Source organism: Vipera berus (genome assembly GCF_964194415.1).
Source record: "Vipera berus genome assembly, chromosome: 2".
Classification (NCBI taxonomy): Eukaryota; Metazoa; Chordata; class Lepidosauria; order Squamata; family Viperidae; genus Vipera; species Vipera berus.
The window spans coordinates 117215402-117235697 of NC_138203.1; the positions used below are offsets into that span (position 1 = coordinate 117215402).

Sequence of the window (20296 nt, forward strand, 5' to 3'; positions counted from 1 at the left end):
AATTACTTATTCAGAAGACACCTGCCATTAATCATAATCTTGCTTGGACAGGTCACCCAATTTGAGAATCTAGCTCCCAGCCAAAATTCTCTGGGCACTGATAGCACCCATTTTACTGAGCCAGTTTTACATATGAGATACTCAGGACATCAAAAGCCTGTAAGAATAGAGAGGCATCGAGTCTAATAAGAGCAATCTCTGTATAGTTGAGCAAAGGCCCCAGGTGGTGCTGACCAAAAGAGGCCATTATGTAGCAAATAACCACCAATGTGATTAAAAATTGCCTCCAAGCAGGGAACATTATATCAGATGAGCCAGGCTGTTTCTTCCTGTCTGTAGAGAGTAAGAGCCGAGTACTTTGTAATTCTGGATAGACAGAATTGTCAGCTACTAGAAATTGGACACAAATTAATGCCTTAATTCTACTATACAGGTAATCCTCAATTTACAACTATTTGAAGTGACAGCACTGAAAAGTAACTTACAACTGGTCCCGATACATGTAACCGTCACATCCCTGCAGTCACCTGATCAAAATTTGGGCACTGGCATGTATTTATTATGACTGCGACATCACAGGGACATGTGATCACCATTTGGAATCTTCCCAAGGGGGTTTTGACAAGCAAAGTCAATGGGGAAGTTGGATTTATTTAACAACAATGTGATTCACTTAATGACGACAGCAGAAAAGGTAGGAAAATCAAGCACAACTCATTTAATGACATCACTTATTGATGGGAATTCTGGTTTCAGTTCTGGTCATAAGTCAACGACTACCTGTATGACTCAAGGCAATAAATGCAGCTGGGATGACACTTAAGCCATAATTGAGTTGGCTAGCTTTGGATTAAGATATTAAGTGAATCCATTTATTGTGTGTGTAAATTGTGGCTCGTGGTTTAGGATTTTGTGTGAGGGCAGTTACTTAAAACAATTAAGTAAACCATAGCCTAGCATGATGTGTGAAACCACTATCCTTCATTCTTCAGTTTCCCTTGCACAAAGCTTTGCAAATTTCCTTTCTAAGGCAGCAATGCAAGTTTTAGCAAGTTAGCAGCCAAACTGTAGAGTGAAAATCCACTAATTTCCATCCTACTTAGTCAATATCTTTCTAATAGTGCAATGCTGTTTCAAACAAATGCTTCAGAGGAAACAGATCGTGAAAGTTGCACCTGTTTTCAACTCTTTAAAGCAGTCATGCAACCCATGAAGACACCACTGCTTTAAAAAGTTGTAGAGAAGTGCAAATTTCATACTCTGTATTATACCTTTAGTAACTTCAGAAATCCATTTTGTTGTTTCCAAAACGTAATTGCTTTGCTGAGAACTCTTCTCATCCAAACAATTCCCTTGAGAAATAAAGAACCAGACACATTCACTGAAGGAGCATCACACTCCTGCCACTGAGCGGCCTCAACAACTTCTTTATTTTACACTCCGTTCACAGCGCCTAGAACATTTCAACCCGAGTCAGAAAGAGCTCTCCAAGCCAATTTAGACCAAAATTAAAGTTGAAGGACATAACAGGATTTTCACTCAATTAGAACCTGCAAACTGAAGTTGTAACATTCCGTTATCCCACTTTATGTAGAGCCTTGGTGGAAATCTCTTACCCAGTGTTTATCAAATGAACTCTTCAAAAACATTTTTCTTTCATTTTGTTTTTCAAATTCTTCCACTTCCAGTTCTTTCTAACTAATTTAGCAAAATAGGCAGCAGCAGGTTTTTCTTTCTCAAGGCTCAGTATCAAAAACATTGCATGCTGGTATGCACATGTTCTTTTAAATCAAATTTTGGACTTGCAACAAACATTCAGTTATTAAGCTCATCAGCCATCCCCAATGTGGTATACACCAGATGTATTGAGTTTGTAACTTCCATCCACTATACTCACTCTGGTTGGGTGATTAGAGGGTTCTGGTCCAACAGTTCTAGAGTACCAGATTGTATAAGGCCAATCTACATATTTTGCTAGTTGTACATTCCAGTTTGTTGATTTTACTATATCCTGGGGTGTTTTGTTTGTTTGTTTGTTTTGGGGGGGGGGGTTTGTTCATCATGAAAAGGGACAAGGAGTAATGAAAACTACTGAAATCTCTCCCTTAAATCCCAGGCTCTCGGGCACAAATAAAGCATTCAAATCACACTTTGGGGCAACATACTCTCATCAACTCATCCCAATATTCAGCCATCTACTTTGAAGAAAGCTATAATTCAGCATGAATGTTCTTGCTTGTTGATAAGAAAACTGGAAATTAAGAGTCTGGAGCAAGCAGTTCAGGTTAAGCATGTATGCAGACACCTTTTACTGCCACTTAAAAAAGTATTTCTTTCCATGCCAAATATCAAGTCAGAAGCAGCTTTTAAAATTTCTTTAGTACCCAAAGATACCATGATGCTATCTAAAATTTCGATCAGGTAAAATTTCCACCTCAAATAGCAATCATAAGTTATAGCCTAATTTGTTGGATGCTATTCAAAAACAATTATTCAGTGAACAATATAGCAGAACTGGTCTAATTCCAGCACGGTCAAGATAACTTTCTTTTCACACAATATAGACTATATCCTTTTAGGCCTTAAGTAATTTCAGTGCCCTCTAGATGTGCTGAACTTCAACTTCTAGAATCCCTAGCTAAAATAAGTGAAGTCCAGGACATATGGAGGGCACCTGGTTGGGGAAAAATACTCGGAACACTGGACATTTTTTCAAACTTAGTAAAATTTCTAATTTCCTTCCATGCCTGCCCACCAGCCCTGAAATCAAATCAAACTTATAAACAATATATTGCACTGTCAGTCATAGTCATACAACAATTTCACACAAATTAGCAGTAACGTATGGCTTCAGAATTTATTATTGGAGGCATAGAGGCAATACTCTGGTTATTTTTGCAACGGGCACCTGCTGAGGAAAGAATGGGATTTCCAGGCTTCTTACAGGGATAGTGAGGAAAGGCAGCTTAGTTTATCAAAGGAAGCTGGGGATTTAACATGAGATAACTGACAGGTTTATTGATGTTCAAACCAGAAACAGCTTCAACCAACATTCCCACAGAAAAATGAAAGATGATCTAAACTAAAAAAAAAAGAATCTATCTACGATCTATGTATTTAAAGCCAATTTCCCTAGATACCAAGAATTTTTTTATCAGAAGTCAGCTCACTTCCAGTTTCAAAGGTGTAACTAAAATAAGATCCTTCTTTACATATTTTTCTATTAAAATATTCAGGAAAATGTCAATTTGATCATTTTTCAAAACTAAAAATATCCTCAATTATTAATGGATTCTCTTTTGGGGAATCTTTAGATGAAAAATATTTTGAACAAGTAAAATCAGACTAGAAAAAAAAATTCTTTAAAATTCACACAACACAGAAAATAGAGAAACAATGAGCATGTGTTTCAAGCTACCTCAAAATGCCAAGTTATTACAGGGGTTTGTAAAATCCTATTTATTTATTTTTTGCTATTATATTAAAGTTTGTGGCTCCAAATCCTAATATTAAAATGATGGGTAATAAAACTATACATGGATGTCACATAGCCAATCCCCAGGAGCTACACTTCAAAGCCAGATGTCTGCAGAACAGGCTAAAATCATGAGATGCCACTAAAAAAGAGAAAGAACAAACAAAAAATAAAAGAAACCATTGGTGTTTGAAGTTGGATGAGTATAGGGAAACTGTTCCCTTGATATTCTTTGGGAATGATTTTAAGAGCAGTGTCAGAAAACCATAGAGAAAGGTGGGTAGTTGCCTTACTGGACGATGACAGGATAGAAAAAAATGAGATTTTGTGCACAAAATTACAAGATATTCCATAACTCTGGCATCGCCTCTCCAGCACAGGAACAAATGTCAAACAGATCGTCAGAAGGCATATCACTCACCTAACACAAGCCACCCTTTTGAATGGGGATGGACAACTAAACTGATTTCAAAACAACATTGAAGGAATGCAAAGGGGAGAGTACCAGCAAGAGAATTAATTGATGGGCACAAAGTTCAGGATTGTAGCAATGTGCACTGACATGAAGGGGATAGATTTGCAAACAAAAGAGCAATTTGTCTGCACACATGCAATCAGGTAAGATGGGAGAAGATCCAACAGCACCCATCTGCTGTGTCAATCTTTCCCTAAATACCTTGTCAGTCTAAGGACTGTTGTAAGATGCAGCTGGGCTCAAATGCAGCCTTTGTTTTTGAGAAGAAATCAGAAGGTCCATTTGTTCTGCTTTTTCCCCAACTGCCCCATTTCCAAGATAGAGTATTTTCCTCTAGCCAGCAATTCACCGGGAACATTCTCAAATCATACCACCACCCAAGCCCAGTAGTGCCCCTTTAAATAAACGAATATTTATATAGAGAATTTTATATAAAACTTTTTCTTTATCACTCGTCATCAAAGTTCTGACTCAGCAGGAAGTTGGCTGCCAGATTTTCATTCTTCTCACAAGCAAAATATGCCTGGATCACCAGACTCTCAGGAAAGCCCAGGGCCTTTAACTGAGAGAGGGGAGAAGAAGGGAGAGGGGGAATGGGGAAGTTAAAAAAAGAAAGAAAATATTAGAAGTTACTTATGGCAACAATCCAGTTTTTCAGCAAGTAACCAATTGTCAGTAATTTTACTATAGCATATTGAAATAAAAAAATGACATAATTGCCTTTTGAAATTCTACATAAATACCATTAATTTGTGACTGCCTGCTTTTTTGTAACTCTGCCCTAGGAAGGGGCAAAGAGCATTCCACAATATTTCTCTTTAAAAAGACACAATGGAAGAATGTAAATTATCATTTATAGGCTTAATACAAATCTCAGGGTCTCATGCATTTTGTACACGTCACATATTTTTCTTTTGTTTTAAAGTTCTTTTGAAAATGTGAAAGGTTTAACGAGCTGATTTTTCATCTCTTGCCATGCTAGCTTAATCCCATTTATCCAATTCTCCTCATGCCAGTAGGAATAGCTTCTTTCCAAAAAAATCCCTCCAAATCCAAGAAGAATCTAATAGTGGTTTCAGAACAGAACATAAATATATGCAATTAGTCGACTTCCGGTGGCTGCGCGGCGCCGGAGACAGCCTTCCCGGGCTGCCCGCGGCTCAGCTGAGTGATTTTCGCCCGAAACAGCGCCGATCAGCTGTTCGGGCGAATCTGAAGCCCCCTCCTCAGGAGAAGAGGAGGGGGTGAGGCCCCAGGTAGGGGTTGAGTTCTCCGGGGCCGCCTGAGCTTGTAGCTTGGGCGGCTGAAGGATTGAACTCCCCCGTAGCCTGGGTGGCTCCCAGCTGGTCAGCATCTCTGCTCCGGACTTCATGGAGCAGAGCCAGGCGTCTGCGACCACCCCTGCCTGAAGGAAGGACTATGGAATAAAAGGAGCAGGCAGAGCGGTACAAGAGGAAAAGGTGAAGAGGATTATTATATTCTACTCTCTAGCTTGATGGACTTTTTAAACTTAAAGTGAAAGTGCGTCACAAGTGAAAAAGATGGCGGCTAAACCTCCCTCAAAAACTCTTCGGAGTGCTGGAACTTCTCCGGTACAACAATCATCATTGCAGGCGTTGCACCTTCCTGATGTATTGACATCGAAGGATTTACAAGATGCTCTTGAAAAACATGCCCAGGTAATTCTGGAATCAATGGGTGATAAATTTGCACAGATGGAGGCGAAATTGGAGAAATTGGAGGAGAGAATGGAAGAGAGGATGGAACAGAAGTTCAGGGTGATGAAGGTAGACATTTTGTCCTCAGTGTATAAAGTGGCTGAATGTGTGGAAGAATTGGAGGAAAAAGTGGAAGATTTGACTCAAAAGAATGCCATATTAGAAGCAAAAGTACTGGAGAATGAAGATTTAAGAGACAAAATGGACAGAGAATTGAGTCTTGCTCAATATTACCAGATGCAGTTTGCTGTTAGAATTAGAGGTTTAAAAGAGAATATTAAGGAAGATCTAAAGCAGCTGATTTCTGAGGCTCTGGAAGTGGTATTGAATCAGCCAGCATCTGAAATAAAGGGAGGCATGGATAAAGTGTTTCGTGTGAATTCATGGATTGCAAGACAGAGAAAGCTGCCTAGAGATGTGGTGGTTTATTTTACTAAGAGGGAAATTAGAGATGAAGTTATACAAGTTGCCTATGATTCTAAAGTGGTGATTGCTGATCAAGAAGTTTTGGTTTTAAAAGAAATTCCTCCAAAGATTTTAAGGAGAAGGAAGGATTTCATATTCCTCGTGCAAGAGCTCAAGCAACGAGATATAAGGTTCAGATGGGAGATTCCAGTTGGGTTGATGGTGATGTATGAAGGTAAAAGGTACCGTCTGATTACTGTGATGCAGGCGCGAGATTTTTATAATAACGTTTTAAAAGCAACCTCATTATCACTTCTGGAAGCTGCAAAGGGATCTGGAGAAGGAGAACATCAAGAGACTGAGGATGGACAGATAGAGGAGAATGGTGCTGGAGGAGATCAAGCTACAATTTCTTTGGATGATCCTGGAGAGCGGAGGGTGACGCGTGCTGCTTTAAAACGATCAAAAAGAAAATAATAAAAGAGCAAGACCAGCAGAAGTCTATGGAATTTCCACAACGAACACCTAGGAAGTTATCGCAATGGACACGTGGGAAAAGATTTGGGTTAGGAACGTAAAGAGAGAACTTTTATAAAATGCTTTATAGATGGCATTTAGATCCTAAAAAGTTTGCAAGTATGTATCCGGACTATCAGCCAAAATGTTGGAGATGTGGAGATCAAGGCTTTTTGGATAAAAATTTGGTGGAATATGTAGAAGATTTTTAAGCAAAGGATAAAGTTTTGTTCGCAAATTTTTTGTTTTTTTTTCTTTTTTCTTTGTTGGGGATAATTGCGGACGTTACGGTTGTGGATACTAATTATGTGAAATTTAATTACGGCAGCAAGACTTTTGATAGCTTAGTAATGGAAGAAAGAGGAACTGCCGATTATAGGAGAGTGACTTCAAAGATTTTTGACCTGGCAGAGATGGTGTAGATTTTGGCCTAAGATTTTTCGCAAGAACGTTATATTATGGAATGGAGAAAATGGATTTATAGGGTTAAGAAGTTTCATGTAGCATTTGAATAAGTCTACTTTCTTTTCTTCTTCTTTTTTCCTATTTTTGTTTTTCTATATATATTTAATATATATATATATATTATCCTATATAAGCTAGAGAGTGATGGATTTTAGAGGTTATGGATGTTAGTATATGGTTGTTTATGATTGTTTTTTTTTATATACCTTGTACTTAGCTCTGGGAAGTCGGGGGGGAGGGGGGAGGGGGGAGAGGTGGGGGGGGAGGGAGAAGGGAGGGGGAGGGGGGATTTTTAAAGGAAAAATTGTATGTTAAAACTTTTTAATTAAAAAAAAAATATATATATATATGCAATTAGTCATATTTATGCAAAACAGAATGTTAATTTTAATAATGCACTTTAAGTATAAACAAGCTTTTCTTGATGTTGCAAATGATTATGTAGTATTCTGACATGTAGCCTTCTCCATCCAACTGAACTATTATAGATCTGGAAGTATCTCCACTAGAGGAAAAAAGCAGGATCAAAACGCCTATTTCAAAGTGTTTGTCTTAGAGAAAAATAAGAATAAAAAACAATAGCATTGCAATTTCAGAGCTCACATTCCAATCAGAATATTCCACACAGTTGATTCTCGCCGTCATTATCATCCGAATCTAGTTCATACTCCATGACAGAAGGTGATTGGACTTTAAAGCTGACCAAAATCCATAGTACTATTGCAAGGTCAATTCCTTCTGTACTGGTTGGACTAACGTTTCTCTAAAGCAGGGCTTTTCAACCTTATCACAGATTGTACCACTTTTAGGACATGACAATATTTGAGTACCACCAATGCTTAGCAAGGTGTCAAAAACTTGATGACTAAAAAAAAAGGGGGGGATTTGGGCTTTTACTGATTAGATACATTTGTTGTTATAGAAATGGCTAGTTTATAATATTATGGAAAAGTAAAAAGTTGAGGTTCAATTTTAATGCTTCTTTGTACTGCAACAGAGGAAGTCAGTTCTTTTTCTCTTCTCCCCCTCACTTTCCCCTTTTTCCTCCCCACTGTGTCGTATTTGCTTTTGTATTTTATTCTATAATCTAATAAAATATTACAAACTGTAGGAAAAAAGTAAAAAAGTACCAGTTTTAATTTCTTTGGTGCCTGTTCCTTTGCTGAATCACTTTCCCTTTGCACTGACAAATGTACAATGAATTTATCCATGTTTATTAATATGCACCACTATCAGCTAGCTCAGGGGTCTTCAAACTTGGCAGTTTTAAGACTTGTGGACTTCAACTCCCAGAACTCCTCAGCCATCATGGCTGGATGAGGAATTCTGGGAGTTGAAGTCCACAGGTCTTAAAAGTTGCTAAGTTTGTAAACCCCTGAGCTAGCTGGTCGGCCCTTCTTAGCTCTCCTTCCACAGTGTAATAAGAATGCACACACACACACACACCAATCCCTTCCCTGTACCCTTAAAGACACAGGAATCAAGTGCAAAGCAAGAAAGGCTCACAAAATAAACACATAAACTCTGGTTGTTGTTTTTTTCTTTAAGCTGCCTCAGGGGTGTCACGTGCCACAATGTTGTAACCCAGACTGAAAGGCTCCCGCAATTGTGAAAAGCTTTAGTTTTAAAATTAAACCTGTTTAACTTCAAAGAAAACTTTCCAAAAGCCATAGACAGACTCAAGATAAGGGGTAAAACTAATTACATTTGTTTAAAGGGATTAAACCTACAGCTAGCCTAAAATACAGACTAAAATATTCCAATAACTAAAGCACACAAAGGAGCCTCTGAATTACAAAACGCTATAAAAAATCCTTATGGTAACCCAATCAAGCTGCCAGCTGATCCAGAACTAAATAAACCCACCTCCTTTCTGACATGCCAGCTTTTCATTTCATCAGCGCTGTTTGCATTCTCCTGGCTGGAGATGAACCAAGGGACCTTTTCTTCCAGCAACAGCTGCTGCTTCTCTGTCCGTTTCCTCCCTGCCGGCTGACCTCTTCTTCTCTTTCTCTGTTGTCTTTTTCCCCCCCTTTCCTGCCCAAACCACCTCCTTTTATAGCCTCTCCTCTGCTCCCCACCTTTTTCTTCAGTTCACCTCCAACTCCCTGCTGCTTCCAGAAGCACCAATCAGCTGGAGCCCTGCTGGCTCCTGGGGCTTCTGCAGAGCCCAGATAGTCCTGCAGTTGCAGCTGCCTCTTCCTCAGGCTTGGCTTCCTTCCGCTCATTCCCCTCCCCTGCAACACTTGGCTAGCAGTCACTACCACCTGCCACATGACAAAGTACCACAGGTGGTACACATACCACTGGTTGAAAAGCCCTGCTCCAAAGAACAGAAAGAATTATCACTATTTTAGCTGCTACGGCAGAAGTCCATGCCTTGAGTCTAGGAATGATTCATAAAGATCTCTAAAAATTGCAACCAACTTGTAATTTTAATGTGACTGAAGAATAAAATTGTTAAATGCATGATGTAAGAATAGTATCAGCTACATTTGATTTCAAATTGTTTTTTAGGTTTTTTTAACTATTTTTTAGTGCAATCCTAGCATGCCATTGACATGTTCAGGTAAACCTTCAACCCCAAATTAGCTATACATGCCTTCATTAAATTGTTCCATGTGTCAAGAAGGAAATTCTTAGAAGCAAACCCCCTACTGAAAAATTCAAGCTGAGAAAGACCACAAATACTCTGAGGTCCTTCTTTCTTTGCCACTGTCCCTTCTTCCCTAGTTCAAAACATTTACCCTTTCTATGGCTTCTTTTTCCTGAGGCGTAACTTGGATGTAGTTCATCTGGGGAGCTTCTTCCCCAATAGCACCCATCTCTCCCTCAATGTCTGCGATGTCAGCCATTTCACCCAGAGGTTCGTTGAGCATCTGAATGAATTGCTCCTGATGCTGACTAATTTGCTGCGAAGGAAGAATGCTCATCGTTACCAAACACTCTGCATGTACATCTGTGCAACTGGCACAACATATAGTTCCTGCTGATGTAACACACCCACATCATTATTTCCAATGCTGGTAGTTTGGTAGAACAGCTGAAGGGACCACACACCTGTGGATCTATCTTCCTCCATCTGCTATTCCCATTCTTATCCCTCTGTTTTCTCAAGTGTCATGAACTTGGATCTGCTTTTCAAGCTACCCATATATAATTAAAAGCCATGTAAATGTGCTGATTCAGTGACCAGCAAGACAATCCTTGTTTAATTGCCTTATTTAGTGACTGTTCAAATTGACAATGGCACAGGAAAAGGAAGTTTATGACTGGTCCTTGTACTTATGACTGTAGCATAAACTTGTGGTTGCCATTTGCACACTGTAAGCCAGCTTCAATAAGCAGAGTCAATGAAGAAACAAGTCAGTCATGTGATGTGTCACATAATGACTGGGGTGATTAGCTTAATGACCATAGTGGGAGTAAATATGTGAGTCATATGATATCTCCCTTAACAACCATTTCACTTAGCAACAGTTACCGGCCCCAACTGTAGTCATAAGCGAGGACTAACTATAGACAAATCTCCAGAACAAGAAAGAAACTGAGGCAAGATTGAAAAAAACATAATGAAATGATTTCCAAAACCAAACATCCATCTCAACATAGGGTATAATTCTCATAATCAAAGTCACGAGAAGAATTGAGAACATAGCTAAACATGTGGCACTGTTTACCAGATGAAGCAGGGATCCATGACTTGCTTAGATTATTGTGATTACCCCCTCCTCCCCACTGAGAATCAAAGAGACTTCTGTGGGATCCTCCAAAAACTAGAATTTCCTTCCACAATAGCTTACATTTGCTGCAATGTTGCCAGGAAGAGGAAAACAAAGAAAGCCCAAAGAAAATTACCTGGAGCAGCTGAGGGTTCTCTTGGCCTAACTGCTGCAGTAAAGCTGGGAGCAAAGCTGGATTCTGCTGTATCACCTGCCTCATATTCTGAAACTGGGGCTGATCTCGCAGAAATTCCAGAGGATTCTCTCCTGTAGGTCCAAGGAGTATTAATGCCATGCATTCAACCACAATGACAGCAAACAGCGAGAAAGGATTAGAATGTATTTGAGGAATGTGCACAAAGGAATGAGCCACTCTGCCTTCTAGAATGAACAGCTATTCTCCACCACACCAACTGCCTGAGTATCCTTATATGTACTAATTAGAATTTCTACTCAGAAAATGTTCTATGTGGGCAAGAGAAAAAGATAATTTACCTTCTGGTGCAGGTTGATCTTGAGGCTGGCTCTCCTGGATAGGAGCTCTCTCGGGTTCTGAACTACCTGGTATGCCCTGCAAAGTAAAAAAGAAAAAAAGTAGAATTATAAAACTATTCTCAGACTGTTTGATTGAAAAGTACTCTAGAGTGGCTGGGAAACTGGCCATTAGCACACAATTACAACCAAGGGCAGAGACTGCAGTCTTCTCTAAATTGTAGAATCAGACATGGGTGGAAACTGTATAAAATTCACTAACACTATAATAATGTTTCTATTATTGGCTCCAAAACCAGGAAAACTTTCAGAGAAAAGAAAGAAAACATTTTCATTTTTCAGATCTCTCTTCCTTTCTCTCTCCCCTAAAATAATAGCTCCTTAACAGCTACCTTCTTGTGCTCCATTCAGTTAATTCCATTTACTCTTAACTATTTCAATTTTCAAGACTTAGATGGCTTATTTTTTTCTGTATGAATGTTGAACAAAGAATGTAAGACCACAAGACCAGATAGATTCATGTAGGTTTAGAATTTAGTTCTGTAAAAAGATTTACTTTGCCTTTCCATCCTGAGTATGTTCAGTTAGACCAGGGGTGTAAAACTCGTAACATCACGTGATGTGTCGCGATGTATCGTGACTTTTTTTTGCCATTGCCAGCAATGGGGTGGGCGCAGTTTTGCTATGATGCATCCGGCCCGTGGGCCAGCAGTTTGACACCCCTGAATTAGACATTCATAAAACAATTTTCTGTTAAAAGTACACAAGGGGACATTAACTACACAAAGAGATATTAGTTATCATGGAGGCCTTAGTCATCCACTTCAATGCCTCACAATATTGTATACTGTATGACAAAAGATCTCCAAGATTCATTTTCAAATTTGTTTCCTTAGCAGCAACTACGGAGTCAGTATTGGTGAGACGTGACTTTCACTGAGATCACCACAAGAGATTAGTTGAGGTGACAGAACTTTCTTCAGCTTCCTGTTAGATGTGGCAGAAGATAGATTTAAAAAAAGAGATTGATTCACTCTATTGTGTGTGCAAACATCATCCCACAAATGCAGATATAATGAATGAGTTAAACAGCAATATGCAGTCCTGTTCCAGATGTTTTGAGGTACAATTCTACATCTGACCCCTGGTCATGCTTGTTAAAGCTTGTGAGAGGTATACTTTAAAATATCCAGAGAATTCAAGATTACCTACCTGACAGCAATTTATTCTGAGACATGCCTATCATTCATGCAAGCCTGTTGTCCAGCCAGTGGCCAAATAAGCCATATATCTGTTTAGATAATCAAGTCCTTGGCAGACAGCGCATTTTGATTATCCCCTGAATCACACACTAGCAAGCATCCTGTGCAGAGCAGAAGCCTCTTATTTGATCACACTGTAAGAGGATCTGCTTGAAATGGTTAAAACTAATGTTGCTATGTCTATTTGAGATAGTAGATAGTAGACTAATGGAATGAGGGGAAGGAAACCCAAGAGTTTGGCATAGAAAAAAATACAATTCCTTTGAAGAAATGAAGAAACCTCCCAGGCATTTCAGGAGAATAAATTCCTGAGTAGATTAAATCCAACAAGTTCTCCTTACCGTCAGCAGATATTCCACAGCTCGGTGTGGGTTGTTGTAGCTTGCTCGTAGTGCTGCTACTACCCGCTCTCGCTCATAGCCCATTGACATGATTTCAGTCAGCATTGTCTCGTATTCTGAGCCAGTAACTGAAAACACAAACAGAAGATAGTTTTGTATTATTGGGAAAGCCTGCTGTTATTTTTTTTTGGCTAAAAGAAATCCAAAAGCCCACCCTCCCCTTCAAAAAGCAAAAACAGGCAAGCCTGCATTATTGTATTATTGAACAATAATACAAGCATCAACTCTCTATTATCAAGTCCTCAAATATTTTTGAAAGCTAGAGGCAGAATGGAGGTTTTCAGTCTCTCCCCATCCACAAAAATCCTTAATAAATCATTGGATTTCACTGCTTCACAGAGATGGAGGTTCAATCATCAGGATTCCTGGCTTTTAATCACCAGGCAGCTTACTTGCAGAAAGAGGACTGGAGTTCAGAATTCTTAGTTCCCAAAGCCAATGCTGTATGCTATGTTTTGCTCTGGCTATAACAGCCAGCAAGAGGCAAGTAGGCTGAATTGCAGGTGAATCACACGAGGCATTTCAATCTGGATGAAGAGAATTAAACTTCCAAAGTATCATTTGTTGATGCTTGGAGTGTGGAATAAGAGCCACGTCAACAGTGAAATAAATTTCATCCACACTGATCTTCATCTATACTAATAGCTTTTAGCATTTCAAAACTGGAGAAAGTCTGGGATTAAGTAATTAACATTTCACTTAAAAAAAAGACAAAAACTGAATACTACTAATTTACTGTCTGCTAGATCGAGGTATAGCAGTAAGGTGGGAATGTTCTATTCCATGGAGGCTGATGAACACATTTGATATTTAGAGAACACGTAGGTATTCTCATAAAATGATTTCATAGGGACCCCTACCAGTTACAAAGATCAGTTTATCCAAATATCACCTACTACTGTTCTTTCTTCCTGCAAGATACTTCCTGCCACCTCTGTCAGGGTCCATTTTCTAGAAAGGTAGGCAGACATCATAATAAAGTAATAGGCTAATCTTATTTTTTTTAAAAAAATATGGGATCTATTTAAGAACCATAGGCATTTTTTAATTAAAGGCAATTAGGCTGCTGCTTGTTTTGCAACATGTCAGTTTTAAAGAAAAAATCTAATGGGGCAGGAATCCTGTTGAATATCCATGTTAAAGGTAACAGTGGCTCAAGACACCACAAATTTTAGAGCTAAAGGGAAAAGATGTAATCAGCAATGGCCATCAGAGGGCAGTATATTCAAACTGAATTCTTTCTTTCAAGAAGCTAGCTATGAATCTCTGATGTAAGAATTAGTTGAGAAAGTTGAGTAGTTGAGAAAGGAGGTACCATAGCCACAATCACGAAACAGCCAATTGTAGTTAAGCTGTTAAAAACTGGTTTTGATAAGCAAAGGAAAGTATTCACCTACCTAAAGTGGAAGCTGCATCATCTTCACGTCCCATGCTACCTGAAGAGGGAACAGAGCTGCAAATTTAAGAGAGAGAAATAGTAGCTGCGTCCTTCCAGATAACTGGACGAGAAAGTTGAAAATCCAAAAGTAATTTTAAGCAAAAGGATGGCTGATTTCCCCTCCAATAATAAAATCTCTCTTATATGCCCAGCTATGATCAACAATCAGCCAACAACTGCTATGTGTAAAGATTTTGACCACATCTACCTTTGACAACTGGAGTCATCAACGATCAAGGCCATTTCTTTAAAAGGGATAGGATGAAACTAGCAAATCCTAGTGACTAGGTTAGGAGCCAACAATTAGCACAGGGACTTTCCAAAACATATGAAGTAGAAATAATACTGAATTTTCAGAACTATTCTTTCGTTCTGAAAAATCATTCTAAAATTACTTACTAAGCTATTAAAGAGTTGTGGGAGGGTAAGATAAGCCAAACTTACCCAACTGTAGATTCCAGGGGAGAAACAGTCACTGACTCTTCAGGAGGCTTTTCCTCACTTGATGGGGATGCTTGAAGGGGTGAAACGGTAGCTGCTGTAGGCCCAGAAGACGGTGTGGGTTCTGAGGTGGGTGCTGCATCAGTGGGTGAAGAAACAGGAGCTCCTGAGCCTGTTTTGTTCTTAACAGAAAGCCAAAAGGAGTGTCTCAGGTAAGGAGGTGAAGCTCTTCCACTCTAAATTGCTATATCATCGAGAAGGGTGAGCCCAAAAAACTACTCTTCGTGTACTGATTAGTACGGAAAGCAGTATCTATAGTATCTTTTGACTACCCACCCCCATTACTGAAGTACCTAACAGACTAGTACCAGTACCCCATTTCCTAATAAAAATGATTTTATCACTACTCATACAAAGGAAAACTGCTGAAACACAGTAGCCCTTTGAAACAAGAAAATCATTATCATGAAGCAAAGGAGATGCTCAACCATACCTTGGTGACCATCACCACTACGAAGTTCTTCTCATCAATCTTGTATTCCTTGATGGGGACATCATCACTCAGGATCTTGCCAGCATATATAAGCTTCTGGCCTGACACGGGGAAAGCTTCCTTGCCCTTTTCAGCCTCAATCTTCTCCTTAAGTACTCGGACCTGTGGGTCAAGACCAAGCTGGCTCCACCATCCACCTTGTACTGAATACTTAAAAGGCCAATTCTTTCTATCCCAACAGTGTTGAACTATAGATGCAAGTGCCAGATGGAGAAATGCGGCACGGAGAAGCTGCTGAATGCAAAGAGTGGGTGATGCATTCAGGGGTAGAGAATGAGAAATGGCCTGAGTGCAAGAACTTTAAATGACACATCACTATAACTAATGCTCGTTGAGAATCCATTCCTATTGATTAAGAATGGGAATGGTTTCTATAAATTGTTAGGAAAGATGATCCTATTGTCTTGACACCCCATCACTCCCCATCTCCAAACCAAAGACAAGGATATATGGAATTAATGTTTTTATTTTACTTCTGCAACCCAAAAGCCCTACTTACATTGGCTAGGCACTGTTCTCTCGAAATTATGTTCATTCCTTCCTATGCAAAAGACATGAGAACTGTCTTCTAACAAGCAGTATTCTCCTTTGTTGAAATATAGTACTCAATAATCTGGGCAAAGAAATTATTTTGTCACAAATGAAGGTAAATATACGTTGCAGGATAATGTTGCAGGATCCATTCTGGGTCGGTCACCCGGGACCAGGGAGGTTTTGTCTTCCGAGCTTTTGGAATCGTGCTGGGGCCCATCTTCAGGGAACTGCTAGAGAGAAGCTCCCCGAGGATGGAGGCTCCAGTACAGATGACCAACCCAGATTGGATTCTGCAAACTATTTTGACCACAAAAACCAATAAAAGGTGAAAAGGTGAAGACTCGCCTTATTAATGAGATGGATAACATACAAATTTAATAATAAATATAACAGAAGTAAATAGTTTTTGTTCCAAATAGGAAAATGTTGCTGAAGAATGTGGAATAATAGTTATGTTGCATTATCCTGCTAGGTTATATGGAATATTAATAATTGTTTTCTTCACTGTTCAAATTCACAAAAGGATGAAAGATGAGGCCAAAGCAGTCTTACCTTAACTTAATGTTTTTTTTTCAAATGTGTTGACCCAACTCTTGGAACCCCTAATAAGCATGATCAATTTCCAAAATATCTGGAAAGCTCCAGATTATGGTAGGTAAATTTTTCACCTAATACAAGTACTGTTAAATGGAACAAAGACTAAATTTTATTACACCATTTTTCTGAGACATACTGAAAAATAGAGATTCAAAGTGTACAGTTATTTCTGTTACTTCAGATTAATCAGGTCATTACACAGAAACACCTCCCACTTACACAAAGGAGAACTCTCCAGTTATTGAATTGCTTAATGGGATATTGAGAAGTGTCACATACTACTATTCTTCCACACAATTGAACTCTGTACAAATTTCATTTGCTGTGATGCTAAAGGACCTGGAGGGTATCATGAATACACTCTCTGCTGCAAAACTGAAAGACTATGAGCAATGGTAGATAATTCAAGCATTATAATCTTGAATTTAAAAACTCTTTAAAATAAGGCTTTAAAGTAGTACCCTTCTTCTAATAATAACAGTCTGTCTACTTACATACTCAAAGTGTGAACTCCCAGTTTTAAATCTTGCAGGGCCATATTGTTGGGGATTAGCATTTATGACTAGTCTATAATGTTTTGGGCATATTCTAATTTTACTGATCAGTTCACTGAGGTGCAGAAATCCTTGTATACATACACAGATGTAAGCCTAATGTACTTAAGTCCTAAAGAGGACTTCTCTTTTCAAAAAGTTAGACTGAAAACAGTTAATATGTGGAAGTTCTTGGTGTTGTTAAAAACTAGTAAAATGTGAAGATGACAATATGGAAGCTCTGAGCTAATATACCTGTTCTCTCTCCTTATGTGTTCTAACTTTTAAAATTCCTTATGCTGACAGGACTCTTGTGCAGCAGTGGCCAAAAATTAAACTGAAATAGGTGCTCTTACAGCAAAAGCATCCAAATGAAAAGAATGTCACATTTCATGAAAAAGACTTTTCACACAGACACAGATATATATTCAAGTTTTACAACAGCTTTATAACTTGAATGCAAAGAGATAATTAAGAACAAACTAGAAATTTGCTCATTTGCAACAGCAGATGCTTCACATAATCATTGAATTTTAAGGACTAAAAGGTACTTAGAGATCATCTAGTCCAAACTCCCGCCCACTTCAACCATTGTTTTGTAGCTCAAAGCATTGTATTTACTAAAAAAAAAGTCATAATGACTCCTGATGCACAAGAGTGAAGCAAATGAGGCATTTGAATCAGTTTCCCACCACTGATAAAATGATCCCTTACCACCCCACCAAATAACAAATTATTTTCTTATATATATTGTTTTAATATCTGGAGTCATTTCAACATCATTTCATTAAAATAGGTTTAAATCTGACAAATCACTATAATGCTGCAACAAAAAAGTCAGAAAAGAAAGGCACAGGATTCATTGTAATACTGTTTTTGCAACTGAAGAAAAGTTGATAAATAGGAATGCCGCCGTCCCAGAAACCTCATATACTTTGTATGGGAGACCTCCAAAACGATACTAAGTAGAATGGAAACATGAATGGTTTTAGGAAAGAGGGATATCAAGAAAGGTGTGGTTGGATGGAAATTAAGGACTCTCAAAAACGAAAAAAGAGAATATTAAAAAATAGAAAATATATGGGCATAGTGAAAAGAAGGATAGTAAGGAGGGGTATAATTATCTCGGTTAGACTTTTTTCTAGAGTATCTTGGTTATTACTACTGTATTTAGTGCTTCCTGGCACTTTGCATAATACATTCCTCCCAAAAAAGGATAGCATGAGTAGTAAATATAACCCGCAGACAACATATCATTTCATTTCAGGATTAGAAATGAAGGCTAAATATCATACTACGTCAGAAAACAATGGAACAGCGTGTCTGGCTCATTCGTGTAAGGAAGCCACCTGAAAACCGGAACAACGGCAAGAGGAAATGAAGAAAAAGCAGGATTGTTAATTACCAGCTCAGCAGCCTCGAACTACAGAAACTCAACAGCGAATTATAATACCAAGTTATTAAAAGGGAGAAAAGGAATCGCTACTTTCCTTATATGCCCGGCTGATTATGTAGTTTTAAAAGAGTGACATCAGGAGAAGCCAGATTAGAGGCAGATTCCACATCTGGGAAAGTAGAGCAGGGCGATATAAATGCCCTCCCAAATGAAACACCGGGAGCGAAATTCACTGAGAAGCAAGAAACGCTAGTTCAGAGATTATTTCCGAGGGGTGTGGAGGAGGACGCCTAACGAGGAAAGCCACGCACAGACTACACACGGGAGGAGGGCCGGAAGGGGAGAAGACCAAAGACCCGCCGCCCCTCACCGTCTCGTCAGGCTCCATTCGGATCTTGAACGTCTGCTGCTGCAGAGTCTTCAGGGTGACCGTCACCGCCATGGCGAGAGCTGGGCGGGGGAGGGGGGCTGCGGCGAAAACTGGCGGTTCCTGCCAACGGACTCAGCGGAGGGCCCCCCACAACATGCAACTTCACGACGCCGCCATTTTACGCGCACTTCGCGCCGCTTCCGCTCCCAGCCTGACCCTTCCCACGTGATGAGAGACAGGAAAGAAACTTTCACCATAGAGACAGCATCTACGGGCCGCTTCGTCACATTGCTTGGCTTCCGGTTTGTCTTGGGATTGTTTTCCGCGGAGTGCAGCTCCCGGAGGGGGTGGTGTGCGGATTGGTGGCTTTCGACTGACGCTTTAGTTAGAAGGGAGAGGAACGGTAGTTGGTGAAGCGGAAGATAGAGCAGACTCGGGGTTTTTGTTGTTTTTTTTTGGGGGGGGGGATGGGGACGACGCTGATTTTTGTTTTGCTAGATATCAGCCGATCCAGGGCATATTTCCAAATACTAACTTAATAGACGACCCCTAAATACCACATAAATTAAGATCAGCTACGTAACCAGAACTTTCCGACTCTTGCTCAAAGCAGAGCTTTTGCTTGTATAGACAAGATTGTACTAAAATATCAAACTATTGTGGTCAACTTGTCCGCAAATTTGCAATTGAAGTCTTGCAGCTAGCTTGCCTATGTCCCACTCCAATCTCCTGGAGATAGCCATCCCACGAGGAAAAAAAAAGGGCTAAAAGGTGGTGTAATTTTATAAATTTACTGACCTGACCAAGCCAAGATGGCTGTGTTCAAGTACAGAAAGTGAATCTTTTAAGATATTACTCTCTGGCAGAAAATTGTTTTCCATTTTGTCATGATTTTGTTTCTCAGAAGGCTGAAGAGGTCACTCAACAATTTATATTCTTAAAATTCCACAAGGATTAGCTGTTCTCAGAATTTAAACTACTGTAAGGGTCATATACTGCAGTAAAGGATTTTTTTTCTTTCATTCAATAGTATCCATTTCTCACTCTGCTCTGTGGTTTTCTTGGCAAGGTTTTTCAAGTGGTTTGTTGTTACCCTCCTTTCTAGGGCTGAAAGTGACTGGCCCAAGGTCAAACAGCCAGCTTTGTGCCTAAAACAGGATTACAACTGACAATCTATTAGGCATGTCAAACTCGCAACATTGCACGTATCGTGACTTTTTCCCCATTGCTGGCAAATGGGGTGGGCGCGGTTTCGGCATGATGTATCCAGCCCACGGGCCGGCAGTTTGACATGCCTGAACACTACACCAAACTGGCTCTTCAAGGATCTGGTATCACCATGCACAACAGCTTTATAATACCAAAAGCTTTTTGTTAAGCTGCAATTCCCGTCTAACCCCAATAAAGACATCAAAAGATCAGCATTATGGGCCAGATGTGAAGTTTAATTTAATAGAAATTTTCTTCAATCTTGCATACATTCAAGTGTGAACAAGTGGGATG

General features: G+C 39.4%; 1 protein-coding gene across 4 annotated transcripts; it reads right to left on the reverse strand.

Annotated features, from left to right (window-relative positions):
* Window positions 1-1407: 1407 nt before the first annotated feature.
* On the reverse strand, window positions 1408-19019 carry RAD23A (RAD23 homolog A, nucleotide excision repair protein). Of its 4 annotated transcripts, XM_081321810.1 has the most exons (10): window positions 18794-18985; window positions 15863-15904; window positions 15304-15465; window positions 14814-14992; window positions 14329-14384; window positions 12872-12999; window positions 11272-11347; window positions 10913-11043; window positions 9802-9966; window positions 1408-4512 (listed from the first exon to the last, which is right to left on the reverse strand). In XM_081321810.1, the coding sequence occupies exons 1-10, from the start codon at window positions 18863-18865 to the stop codon at window positions 4399-4401; spliced, it is 1125 nt and encodes a 374-aa protein (XP_081177936.1). In that variant the 5' UTR covers window positions 18866-18985; the 3' UTR covers window positions 1408-4398. The 4 variants fall into 4 exon arrangements, with proteins under 4 accessions (XP_081177936.1, XP_081177937.1, XP_081177935.1 ...); XM_081321811.1 differs by lacking the exon at window positions 15863-15904 and having other exon boundaries at window positions 18794-19019; XM_081321809.1 differs by lacking the exon at window positions 15863-15904 and having other exon boundaries at window positions 14329-14363; window positions 15304-15594; window positions 18794-18986.
* Between the last annotated feature and the right edge of the window lie 1277 nt (window positions 19020-20296).

What these genes read in the sequence shown, in the direction of transcription:
- RAD23A (XM_081321808.1), bottom strand. Translation starts at nt 18,865, where the DNA reads ATGGCGGTGACGGTCACCCTGAAGACTCTGCAGCAGCAGACGTTCAAG. An exon ending in CTGTGGAATATCTGCTGACG is followed by an intron (nt 11,348 to 12,871) that starts GTAAGGAGAACT and finishes TTTACTTTGCAG; the next exon opens with GGCATACCAGGTAGTTCAGA. An exon ending in AGAACCCTCAGCTGCTCCAG is followed by an intron (nt 9,967 to 10,912) that starts GTAATTTTCTTT and finishes CTTCCTTCGCAG; the next exon opens with CAAATTAGTCAGCATCAGGA.